Below are 13,028 nucleotides of genomic sequence, written 5' to 3' on the forward strand. Positions count from 1 at the left end.
CAACTACCTGATTGTAGGGACTTCATTTACAGAGGGTACTAGGGTAAGCAACAAAGTGTTAGTGCCTTGTAGTACAGACAATCACCTAGCTCAAAGAGGTTCTGCAGGAAAGGCCTACATTATGGAGATTCCAATGACTATCAATACACGACAAAGCTTAAGTAAAGTTAATGACCAGAGAAAAGTGCTATGTATATAGGGGACTTCAGAGTTGCAGAGGAGTGCCAAAGTTGGAAGGGGCATAACATGAGACAATTAGAAAGATTTGTGTACCACCTTTTTTTACTGATCTGTAAGTGTTGTGAAGTTTCCAAGTTAGGCGTATAGTAATTTCAGTGAATTGAAAGTGAAAATGTGTTTCATCCCCCCACTCCGGCCTTGTCACCTTAGGTTTACAGGATACTTAGAGACCAGAAGAGGCACTACAGCAAACAAACAAAATATGAAACATGCAAAATTAAGATATAGTGGCAAATTTGGTAATGATACTAAAAAGAATATAAGGGAGCCCCAACGTGTTTTGCGTCCCACAAAGCCTGTTTAAAAATGATGTGATGTTAAAAAATGCATCTGTTTACAAAAACTGTATGGTTAAGTAAAGATTTCAATGAACTTTGAACTGAATAAGGTGTAATTATTTGTTTTGATTCATTAAAATTCAAATAGACTGATCGGCTGATGTCTTGCGTTTTTCAGTCCTTCAGCAGGGAAATTCTCAGACATTAAAAAGGGGACTGGTTACTGGTTTGCATTTCAATCAGACTGGCCTATATAATCATGTACAAAAATGTTTGGATAAAACAGGGTTCTTGTATGAATAATGTGATCACTAAAACAACATTACTGTAGCAGCTGGACTGTTTATTGAACTTTACAGTACCTTTTGGTATAATCATTAGAGGCCATTGTACAGAGGCAAGAGGTACATCAAAGTATCCCTTGTCCTTCATCATAGGTCAGTAAACTGTGGCTCACAGAACTGCAAGGTGAATGGTTTAGCTTTCCAACACCCATTGTAGACAACAAGCATCCCTGGGACTCACATTTAAAGACAGAGGTGAGTTCTTTATCAACATGCTGGGGTAAAACTAAAAAAGAGGAAACTGTGACAACAGTGCATTTTCTTCATGGTAATTCAAAAGTACTTCGCAAAGCACAATTAAATGATGCCCAACTGATGCTGGAATAAAAAAACTATTTGAAAAAGTGAAAACATTGTGAGAGCAAAATAATACTATCACAGGATGATCCCCAAGCATGACAAATCAAGTCAGCCCTTTTCTGTAACACCTATACCATTACATTTATACAAACCGTTGTATATGTTTTCAAAAACTGTTTCCGTCTACTTCTTTGAGTCATAAAATCTCTGTACACATTATAGCTTTTCAAGGACTTTCAAAAATATGTTTATCCTGTATAAATGGAAAACCTTTTACATGACCGTTCTTTTAAAGTAGTGATATCTTTGATATACAAAGGTCTGAAACTAGATGGTGTCTGTTCCCATCAAATAGATAAAATTAAATTAAAACATTTTGGGCACAAAACTAAAATGAAAAAGTCCATACATTAAAAAAATTAGCATGCAATTGGAAGCAAATTGTAAATACGTTCTTCATTTGACTTTAAACCGTAATGGAAATATTAAAAAAATAAAAATAGTACATATTTACAAGGTATACACAGGTGATATACAAATTAAGGCAGGGGATAAGCTAAACATATTTTTACTTTTAAAAAAGGGGAAATTGCCATAAAAGTCAATGTATTTTTAACACCCAATTGCACATAAGAACATAAAATCATATTGCTAATAAATGATATGCTCTTCCCAAAAACTGCATATAATGTAAAAAGGTGTATTTATAAAAACTATTGTTGGGTGTCCAATAACTAAATTATTGAAGCTATAAAAATAATATTGGTAATTTTGTGAAACAATGCATTATTAAATGTAAAAATGTTGGCGAACATGTGCTAAAATGATTTTTTGAGTAATCCTAGGTCGCAGAATTCGGCCTTGTACCATCTTCTGTTAGATCATACCTAGATGAAACAAAGAAAATAGTTTTATGCTTTTTAGAGGTTTACAGTATTAAACATTAAACAATGTCACTGGCCCAATAAAAACTCACCACTGAGTCCAGCCTTTGCTAAGCTCTTCGGATGCCAGTTCTATCAATAACTGTAATACAGGGAGGATGCATTAAAACCCATACAAGAAATTAATCTCTGTAACAGTTTAGAATTTGATGGTTAAGTCCCAAACCACTGCAGTTTACATTCAACGGTATTATAAGCACTATCAGAGCAAATAGGTTTGACATTTGCATAGTAATTCTCGAAGATGCCAACATCAGACAGGGCCAAATGCACACATAAAGCCAGAATAGGCAAACATTGCATTCTTTGCACACACAAACACGCAAATATCCATACATACAAGCCATAGTTGTAAATGTTTCCATGTACAGATAGTACACACGTAGAGGCTGCCATGTGCATTGGTAATACACATTTCCTTGTACACAGTGAATACCAGGAGGCTCACATATAGTTGTACACAAATCACTCACAGGCACACATGTATATCTCCAATATGGCCCTTTAGGCCCTTAATCATGAGCGTCATTTTCTTCTAATTTTGTTTGTTTGGCCAAAATAATTTTGCCTGTTGGGTTCTGTAAGCCTATACCTATCGAGTAAAAACAATAGTTATAGAATGCAGAGTTTGTTTTGCAAAAAAAAAGGACTGTTGAAATTTACTCACTACATAAAACATCAATTTGACACTTAGGATGCTGATACTTTGAATTTTTGCTTTGCTCTTTTCAAATCAATCAAATCTTTTGTCATTTTGCATCAAAAAGACTAACGCTGGAAACCCAATGAGATTAGATGGCCGGGGTAAACAATATAAGGGATACAGGGGTGCCAGTTTGACGAATCAAAATGACAATGTATTTAAAGAATTATGACTAATTTAGATTGTCATATAATCTGGATATCTGGACAGTAGAAGCATGCCTGTCCCCCCTCCAGTGATTTTTGATGCTAGACATTAGTGAGAATACAATTAAAACATGCAGTTATAGACTGGAAGACCACAAAAGTAAATACACACAACGCTGTTCACATTAAACTTTTAACAACCAATATTTATGTTGTAAGATTAATACGATAAATGGCTTGCTTGAAGTGAAGAACAGGTCTGCAATACGTGGTAAATTATGGGCAACATTGATGAAATTGTTTAATATGCTTGTTGTGTAACTATGAAAATGGAAAATCGATATTGACATATTAAAAAAAAAACTCTGCATACCTTAAAGGAGATTCAACTATGTAAACCCCCTCTGTCATAGACCTCTTTTGTCCAACTAGATTATCTATAAATTCATTTTATTGTGCAATTACGGTCATGATTTTAAGGTAACCAAAACCTAGTTTGACTTAACAGTTTTCTGTACCATAGTTAAGAACACTTCCTTCTTGAAAGGTATTTTTAGATGAGGAAATCCAATATTCTTCAACAGATTCCAAGGGAACAGAGTTGGCTCTACCTTTTGTTGTGATCCATTACAATTCTGGAATAATGCATTTGTATTCCTACACCCTGATGCAGAGGGTAACAGTAATTTAAAGATGTGTAAATTATACGTATTATTCTGTATTTGACACATCCCCTCTCCCCACCCCTCCCGGGTCTCCTCAGAAAAGCAGCATTAGAGAGGGAATCGGAGTAACTAAACCCACGTCTTGAGGGAAACCTCAAGGACCATAAAGGGAAGAGTGGGGCTGTTTTCCACATTCTTTCAAAATTCAGATTCAGCAGGAAGCACTGTTGTTAGCTAAATTGTGACTTCCAACCTCTATTGTAATGTCACCTTTCACATTATTAAAAGTCCAGCTGTCTGGCAATGTGGTGTTCACAGTATGATTGACTCAATATATCTTAAGTCAGGTGACCAAAATTTATTTTTAGCTCATAGATGCCTACATGTCTCCATTGTTTGGAAAGCAAAACGTTTTATTACCTATTTCAGAAAATATGTATATTTCTGTAGCATTTCGAAGTAAACATCCTTATTTTTCTGGTAACTCACAACACTCCCTATTTGTATACTAATAACTTGAATGCAAATTGCAAGCCCTCGACCTTACCTTTCCAAGCAGCCCTTTGTCTCTGGATAAGAAGCCACCACTGTTTTTCACTGCTACATCTAATGTTCTCCTATGAACATCTGCAAGCGAAACACTGAAATCAAAGCTAAAACAAAGAGAGAAATGAAATTGCGTAAACACAAATGATTCAATCAGCGATCCATTTACCTTACTTCTAGATCTTCAATTTGTCACAACGCAAAAATAAAGAGTGAAATTTATATATATATTTTTTTTACATCTACCATAAATCATGACATACTAATATTTTGCTATAGTACTTTGGGAATGTATCTTCAAAAGGCTTTGTTTTGAAATCCAATTTTAAAAAACACTCTAGTTCACCTACTCAAAGTACAGAGCACTGGATTGGAAACTACCCTAAATCCCTTTCATCCTCTCATTTCACAGAGAATTTAAGGTAAAGGTTTGCCCTTCACCACGTCCATAGAGTGCTCTTCAGTGTAGAATTGCGATATTATTGTCCATGTGTGCAAAAATGGACTTCCTTTGCAATACGTATGCCATGACAAGGAAAACTAGCGCAATAGGTTGGAATATTGTGTTAATGTGCCCCGAAGCCTATGCTCGTTTGACCCCTTTGCTTTAAAATAATTTGCACAAAATACTAAGGTTTAAGCAGACAAAAATGAAGGCCTTTAAGTATCTAATTTTGCAGGTTAGACTGATAATAAATGTAGACATGTGCTTGAGAAGGAACTGTACCCATACTTCCTTATATGTGCAAAGAGAGCCAACTATTCCTTTACATAATAGGAGTAATTTCTTCACATATAAGAAAACAGTTCTTCTGATGAGCATTAGAGTTGGGCCTACACAATATTTATAAACATGTAGAAATCCAGAAACAGTTATAACTGACAGAATAGAGCAATGCCTGGCATTTATCCAATATGATTGATCAATAACAAGTAATACGCAGCCTTTCACATACAAAGAAAACACTTCTGAGGATTAGCATAAGAAATTCAGCATAAAAGGTGGCTTCAAATAATTGTTTTCCTCAAACAGTAATAAAGGTCGACCTGCTGAAAAATGGCCTTCCTTTGTAAATGCAAGCTGTCACTTTGCAATGTTGCAAAGTGTTCTACAATTTAGAGATACCTTGGCGGCAGATTCTCCAAGAGGCCAGGGGCAACACAAGTGCGGTCATGCTCATGCTGGCCACCCGATGACATCACATTGTTAACAAGTGCCCGACCATTAACCCTTCAACAGCCTAGATTTTACCGGGGTGGAAGGAATGAAAACAACAGAAAGTAACAGGTCTCTTTCAGTCCTCTTACCTTTCAGCTCTTGCACATCTTCATGACCCTGAGAACTATAAATAGCAAGGTCAGTGCCAGGGGTACCAATAGGGCGAGACAAGGGTGGCACATAGTAACCCTTTAAAGCTGTATGTGACATCTATGTGCCTTAAATGTATTCTCTTGCCAATGCATAACCTAGGTGAATATGTCCTTACAATATTGTATTGTATTGTAATTGCATTTATATAGTGCTTACTACCCCATACAAAGCGTCGAAGCGCTTTTTCGGCGAGTAGTAGGATCAGTGTTGAATTAGTATAGTGAAATATGAAAGTAATTTGAGTGGTGGATAGGTTAGTCATTTATTTGGATTCAGAAGGATAGCGGAGGGATAGAAGAGGGAAAAAGGTTTGCATTTACATAGCGCTTGTTACCCCTGATGGAGTGTTGAAGCGCTATTTTTGGCGAGTAGCAGGCGCAGTGCGTCAATTGGGGCGTAGCCCCCCGCCCGCAGCTCCCTCGGCATTTCTGAACTTAAGTAAACTGAAGCAGTTTACTTAAGTTCAAAGACGCCGAGGGAGAACTGACAATCATGTCAGTCAGCATGACATCGGACCACCCACCCCCTTCAGAGACTGGCTTCATATTGACTGACATGATTGTCAGACCAGGGGCAACAGGCAGCAGCACAAGTGTGCATGAGTGGGGAAGGTGAGCGAATTTTTCGCCCGTGCCCAGTCATGCGCACTTGTGTTTGCACTGGTTTGCGCATGCCCATTAGGAGCCCCTCGGTCTCCTAATGGGCAGGTGGCGGGCGAAGAGAAACCGCGCCCTAAGCCAATCCTAGCTCTGCTAGCAGAGCCAGGATTGGCTGAGAGGGGCTGCTAGTCCACTCCAGCGCCGTTCGTGAAGGCGCCAAGGGGAGCAGAGGTGGCGCGGACCGGCTGTAAGGTAAGTTTTCAGTTTTATAATTATAAAATCAAAACCCGGACTCCCCGCGAGCCACTACTACTACTAACTGAGTGACTAATAGCTGCGCCGAGCAGGCTCAAGTGCGCAGTGCAACGCTGCATATTTACTATATTGCATTGCATTGGCTGCCTGCTGACTTTAGTTCAGTTGGGACTGGGGAGACGTGAGTTGTGAGACCGAAAAAGGGAGGTGGACTCTTCTATCCGACCACACCTATTGTAGGCTGGTAGTGGCAGTGACGTGATGAGGCTCTACTCTTAGTATGAAATATTTGCACAAGTAAAACATTTTTCAAGAAGTTGTGAAAACGCACGCGGTACTAAAAGGTCTACTGCTGTGTTTTATAAAGTAAACTTTCTTTTTGATAGTCTTACAATTACTTTAATTATTTTTATAGTCAGTGATGCTGGCCTCACACACATTGCATTTAGGAGCTACCATTTTTACTGGAATCCTCATATGCACTTTGCATCCAAAAGCAAGGGTGTTTGCTGAGGCAATACGCGATACAATATGTAACTTTGGCTTCCTGACTTCGAGAAGGGCACAGAACTCCTTTTCAGCACCATTATTTCACGAGCATGTTTTTCCTGCTGCTCGCCTGCTTTTCCCGCTGTTTGCTATGCATGGCCATTTGATTGCTCGTTTGGATTAATCTACGACTACCTTGCTGAGCAGGCGGCTGTCTGTTTGCCTACTCCTTAGCGTAACTGTATTAAAATATCCTATTCCAGCTGTAACACTTGTTTTACAAGAGCCTTGGTTTTGTCTGACACAATATGGAACAACATTGGTCATTCGTTATCAGGGGTGATATATTTGTTAGGCTTCAGAGAAACATTTGCTTTTCTTTAATCTCCAGCGTGCAAGCCAATATTCATAGGGTACAGCTCACAGAACCGTAGTATTAGATGGGGCTGTCTGGTCTCAGATGAAAGCTGCCTAGGAGGTCGAAAGAAATGCATTTTTATTATCTGCCATTTACACATTTATTTATATCGCTCAAAGTCTTCTTTCCCACGAGGCATACTGTGCATATTTGTAAATATACTCTAAAAGTCTAAACTTTAAACACTATTCTCCCCCCATCTTCAAACTTTTAAAAAAAAAGCTAAGCTTCTAATGTTAACCTTGTTTTAGAATAAATTAATTGAATGTAGCACCGCTGGCTTCAGAACTCGCCATTGTAAAACATTATTAGAGACTCCATGTGAGGGGTTCAACGTGACATTCATCATTTTCGGTGAACAGTGCTGAGGCGCTTACGTTTGTTGTTGAGAGCGGCGTGTTATTCCTGGCGTTTTACACATTTAAACATGGATTAACAGGTGATGAGCTCTAAGAAGTCCAGGTTATTAGGCCGAGTCCTGAGCTCACTGTGGTAGCTCACTTCACCTCTTTGTGATGAGCACCCTGGCTGTCAGTGTGTGGGTCACAGAATGCAGGTGAGGGTTGGTGAGTGCACTTCTGAAGCACACCCGCCATTAGTGCAGGTTAGTAGGCCGTGTCCAGAGCTCACTGTGGAAGCTCACACCATGACAGTGTCTTTGTGGTGAGGCTCCTGGCTGAACGTGTGTATGCCTCCCTACCACTATCTAGCTTCAAAAACATAACAATAGAAATGTTTCTGACGCTAGGCCCTGCTGGCACACAGAGTGTATATTGCCCTTAGGTGCGTGGCACTGGCAGGGCCTAGCTTCAGAAACATTTCTATCTACATGTTATATGACATCCCTTTATTAATGTAATAACTGCACTTTCACAATTGCGTTATTAACCTTCCTGCTTCTCAAATTTGCTTGAAAATGCACCATTTACCCACTCTTTTGTCAAACTTTTCTCCCCCAAACCCTCCTTAAGATGTTCAGGCTTGCTCGCTGCACTCGCTTGCCACGGTGCACTCCAACAGAAAGTTTACGCCTCACCACTTGCAAATGTCACCACTGGCGAGTAGCACGCTACTCCAGAACCCACAAAGGATTAGTGGTGAATTAGTTTAGTGAAATATGAAAGTAATTTGAGTGGTGGATATTAATCAGTTATTTGGATTGAGAAGGATAGCGGAGGGATAGAGGAGGGAAAAAGGTTTGCATTTATCTAGCACTAGTTACCCCGTGTTTTTGTACGAAGAAATAGGTCCAAAAAAATATGGTGTAGGGTTTTTATAATCATTGGGCCGGATTACAATTTTGGCGGATGTAATACTCCGTCACAAACAAGACGGATATTCCATCCACCAAATTACAAGTTTAATAGAATATAATGGAATTGTAATTTGGCGGAAGGGATATCCGTCACGTTTGTGATGGAGTAATACTGTCCGCCAAGATCGTAATCAGGCCTATTGTCTTTTGCAATAACTTGTTCTTGTTTTGAGGCACTTCCACTGTTTTGGTTTATTCCCCGAGATCTGCATTCAGTTTGGTAGACTGCTATTGTGTCTGAGTGAGCGCTGTGTGCACAACAGCACTGATGTGTGTTTGCAGCTAGGCCAGTCATGCAAATTCATTTTCGCTGGCCAGAGCTTGTGAGGCCACAACAGAATGTTCGGTGCAGAGCGAATGGATTTTGAAATAGAGAGTGGTCATTGAATTCAGAAATTAGCAAGTCATACGTACAGGGCTGCCAAAGCAGCACATGATGAGAGCCATGGGCCCTCCTTATGTTTACCACAAGGAAGACGACAGACTGGCAGTTTTCTTCCCTGAGTTGGTCAAGCCCGTCTTCTTTGGCAGTGAAGCAGCTGCATAAGAAGCAAATTCTGCAGTGATAGGATTGGAGATGAGTTGACATTTGTGATCAGTTCGAACGTTAAAAATGGGGGAAAGAAAACTACCTTGCTCTAAGTCAGACAAACAGGCAGCCAGGTAAACCAATAGATGCCAAAATGTCCCTATTACATTATCTAACGGGGGCTGTGGGTGTTAAAGAAAAACAGATCTCCTCAGTGGAGGATACATTAAGTGTGGAATCACAGGGGCTTATAGAAATCAGCCAGGAAAAAATAATCCGAAGTATCAATAGCTGCAAAAAGCCCACTGAGATTAATCCATCTGAATTAATAAATTTAGAGGAGAGTAGAAATGGCTGCATCCAATTGATTACTGACGAAATTGAAGATGCGTCAGTGAATGCCCAAGATGTTGAAACATCACCCCCGCCCCCCCAAAGAAGTAGTGTAAGAGGCAGCGTAACTTAGAATTATCAAAAAAGTCCACTCTTACGCCGGTAGAAACTCATCAGGTTCACCTTATGACTGGCCAGTCTAAAAATACATTGACCAAACAACAGGGAAAAAAGGATAGCGCCCAGAAGCAAAGGGGAAACAGAAGCACCTCTTGCCCAAAAAATGATAGCAGCACATACCCACTAACAGGCATGGACAACCTAGAAAAATCTCTTATAGAATTAACTAGTTATGTTAAACTACTCATAGGTAGACTGTAATCCAGGCTAGATAGAATTGAAACGGGCCTAGAGAAGATTAATGAAAACGTATCCCTTTCCACTCGAGGTAGAAGCCCGTGTAGACCGGGTACCGCGAGTAATTCAGAAACTACGACTAGTCGCCACACTCTGACTCTCATCAACAACTCTGCAGTAAGGGACAGTAATATTTCTAATAATGATGGGGTACAGAAGAATATTGCTAAGAGCACGCACAGTAACAAAAATACCAGGAGAGAACCGCCAGAGATACGTATGCCAGGAAACATGGGGGTAGTCTCCATGCGATACAACACCTGCACAGTGTTTCAATTCATTTAGCTCTTATGGAAGTCCCCATTATGTCCATAATCTTGACCTACCTCCAGCAGCAACGCCCTATACTGTGATTTTGGCCAATGCGCCGATACTTAAACCAGGTGAACACGAAACGTAGACGGCATTGAGAAACATGGCCATTCACTGTCGGTGTAATAGGGTGGGATTGACCTCAGACATGTTCAGGGCTTTTAAGATGATAAGACGTGTACCATGGGTAGGAACAAGTTCAAAAAACCTCCGGGAGGACTGTATTGTCATTTCCCTGGGGTCACCTCAACTGGTCAGGGAGGTGTTGACTAAACCAAGGGCAAAACACATCACTGAAGGAGGGATAAATATCCTTCCTTTGGGATACTTCTACCAACCTAATTGGGTGATTCAGCAAAACGAACCGCAATCTAGATTGCATCTGTTTTCACAAACGGACTATAAGTTGGGGGTTTCTAATAGATTTGCACCACTCCAATCTCTAGATGAGAATGATTGACTGTTAGATCAGGGAGCAAATTCTTCTGACAACATGGAGTACCACGTGGTGTGTACAACTAACAGCAAAAAGGGCCAGAATCTATATAGAAATGTGCATCTGGAACACAATCATTATAAGAATGAGCAAGTGACTAGTTTGACTGATCCTCTAGAATCATGTAACACTAGTCTTACGAGATGTGATGAACATATGAGGCCTAACCAGGCCAGCAACCCAGCATCCACCATAGAAACTCAGTCTCCCAACGAGTTAACATCTCAGAAGGTCATAAGAGTTCTCTTCTGGAATGTGGCTGGCCTTCACACAAAAGAAAATAATCTAGCCTGGTTTGACTTTATCAACGGTTTTGAAATCCTGTGTTTTCAGGAGACCTGGCTGTTAGAGGAATTCCATGTTGAAGGCTTTAAAACCTACCATACGCCAACAAACTCAAAACATGGTAGACATAAGGGGGGGCTCTGTATCTATAATTCAAATCTACTGGTGGTGCAAAAGATTGTTTTCACAAAAGATACCAATTACTACCAGATAGTATCTATGAATATGGAACCAAAATGCATGTTAAATATAATTAGTTTATATAATAATATAGAGAAAGAAAATTTGGGGGATATCTTACAACAACTTAGCGGCGATATTAACAAACTGAACTCCCCAATTGATTTTTATATGATCATAATCTGGGGAGGGGACTTTAATGTTAACTTATGTCCTAAATCAGACGTAGGGTTATGTGGCTTGATGTCAGTAAAAGACGATCCACTGATTCATTTTGATCATTCAGAAAGGGGAGAAAAGTTTAATTAATTTATGTTCTCCCACCATCTTGGTTTTGCTAACCAATTATGGTCACCTAGAGTGGATTTTAATTATACTTTTATAGGCAGAGGTTGCCAATCTATAATAGATTTTATTACAGTTCCTAACTGTAACACAAACTGGGTAGCAAATTTTAAAACCCACTCAAATGTTATGAGTGATCATCTTCCGCAAAGTATTGACATAGTATGCCCAGATACCATTGCTGAGCAAGGAATAGATTTGGACTATAGATGTTCACCTTTCCAGTCAAAATGGTTACACTTTGCGTTGGGCGAACTGTGACCCAGAGCAGTTGAATAAACAAATCATAACAAAGACCTATGACCCTATCCTAATCTGTCTGCAGGAAGCCTCCACCCACGAATCGATTTGAATTTTTTTTTGGGAGATTACCTTAGTAACCCAAAATCTCCTTAGTAATGTAAAAAAAAAAAATATCCGAAACCAGAATAATGGTTGGTTTACCTCAAAATGCACTAAGGCATACTCCCGATTTAAAGAGGCTATTCATAGGTTACCAAGGGACCAAGATGAAATTAGAGTGTCGGAAGTTTTACAACTTAGCGCGTAAGAATAGAAAGAAGGAGCTAAAAATTCAAGCATGGGAGTCACTACACGAAGCATCATTAAGCAAAGACAGTTCCCTATTCTGGCGGGTAGTCAATGCACCATTTTTTAAAACAAATGATGCTTCGACAATTGCGGTCGCAATAGACGAAAAGACATGGGTGGATTACTTCTCTAATGTATATAGTAGCAGGATACAAGAGGAATCCCCCCAGGGTCTTTTACCCAACCAGGAGGAAACTTCAATTACCTTTAAGCCGATCGAATTCAAGTTTTCCCATGATGATGTGTTAGAGGCCTTAAATGCAAGCAAGGGAGGCAAGGCGCCAGGCCCCGATGGGTTACCTATTGATTTATTTAAATCCATTCAATCCTTATGGTCACCCCTGATAACTAGGGTCCTACATGCCAGCTGTGCAAAGGGCTTCCCAAAAACTTGGTCTGAGTCAGTAATCATCCCTATATTTAAAAAAGGAGAACGTGATAACCGGGCATGCTATCGCCCGATATCACTACTAGACTCCCTAATGAAGGTCATGGGTAGAGTGGCTCTGAATAAACTACAATCTTGGGCCGAAGAAAATAACATAATCAGTGATGTACAATACGGCTTCAGACAGGGGTTGGGGACAAATGAGCAAGTCCTGAACCTAAACATCCTGATAGGAAAATACACTCAGGCTAAGGGCGGGAAACTTCACGTAGCGTTTGCAGATTTAACTGCTGCTTTCGACTGCGTAATACATAATAAATTATGGAGTATACTACAAAACATGAAGATTGACCCGGTCATAATTCATTTCCTAAGTCAATTTTATTATGGGGCCTCAGCTAAGGTGCGTTACGGTACAAACGGCGAATGCACCGTGCCATTTGCCGTAGACAGGGGTGTGTCCTTGCGCCGTTCCTTTTTACCCTCTATACCAACGCTTTAGAGCTAGAGCGGCGCAGGAGCGGCGCAGGATCCCCCC

General features: G+C 39.9%; 1 protein-coding gene across 3 annotated transcripts in view; it reads right to left on the reverse strand.

The window, feature by feature from the left end:
• Positions 1–840: 840 nt before the first annotated feature.
• Positions 841–13,028, reverse strand: part of ESYT2 (extended synaptotagmin 2) — a 641,975-nt gene continuing 629,787 nt past the window's right edge. For all 3 annotated transcript variants that reach the window (XM_078663275.1, XM_078663276.1, XM_078663274.1), the window contains 3 exons: positions 4,168–4,273; positions 2,139–2,188; positions 841–2,049 (listed from right to left, as the gene is read on the reverse strand). In XM_078663275.1, coding sequence (XP_078519401.1) covers positions 2,004–2,049; positions 2,139–2,188; positions 4,168–4,273 — 202 coding nt within the window. In that variant the 3' untranslated portion in view covers positions 841–2,003. The remainder of the gene's footprint in view (positions 2,050–2,138; positions 2,189–4,167; positions 4,274–13,028) is intronic.

The sequence above is a fragment of the Lissotriton helveticus genome, chromosome 10 (genome assembly GCF_964261635.1).
Source record: "Lissotriton helveticus chromosome 10, aLisHel1.1, whole genome shotgun sequence".
Classification (NCBI taxonomy): domain Eukaryota; kingdom Metazoa; phylum Chordata; class Amphibia; order Caudata; family Salamandridae; genus Lissotriton; species Lissotriton helveticus.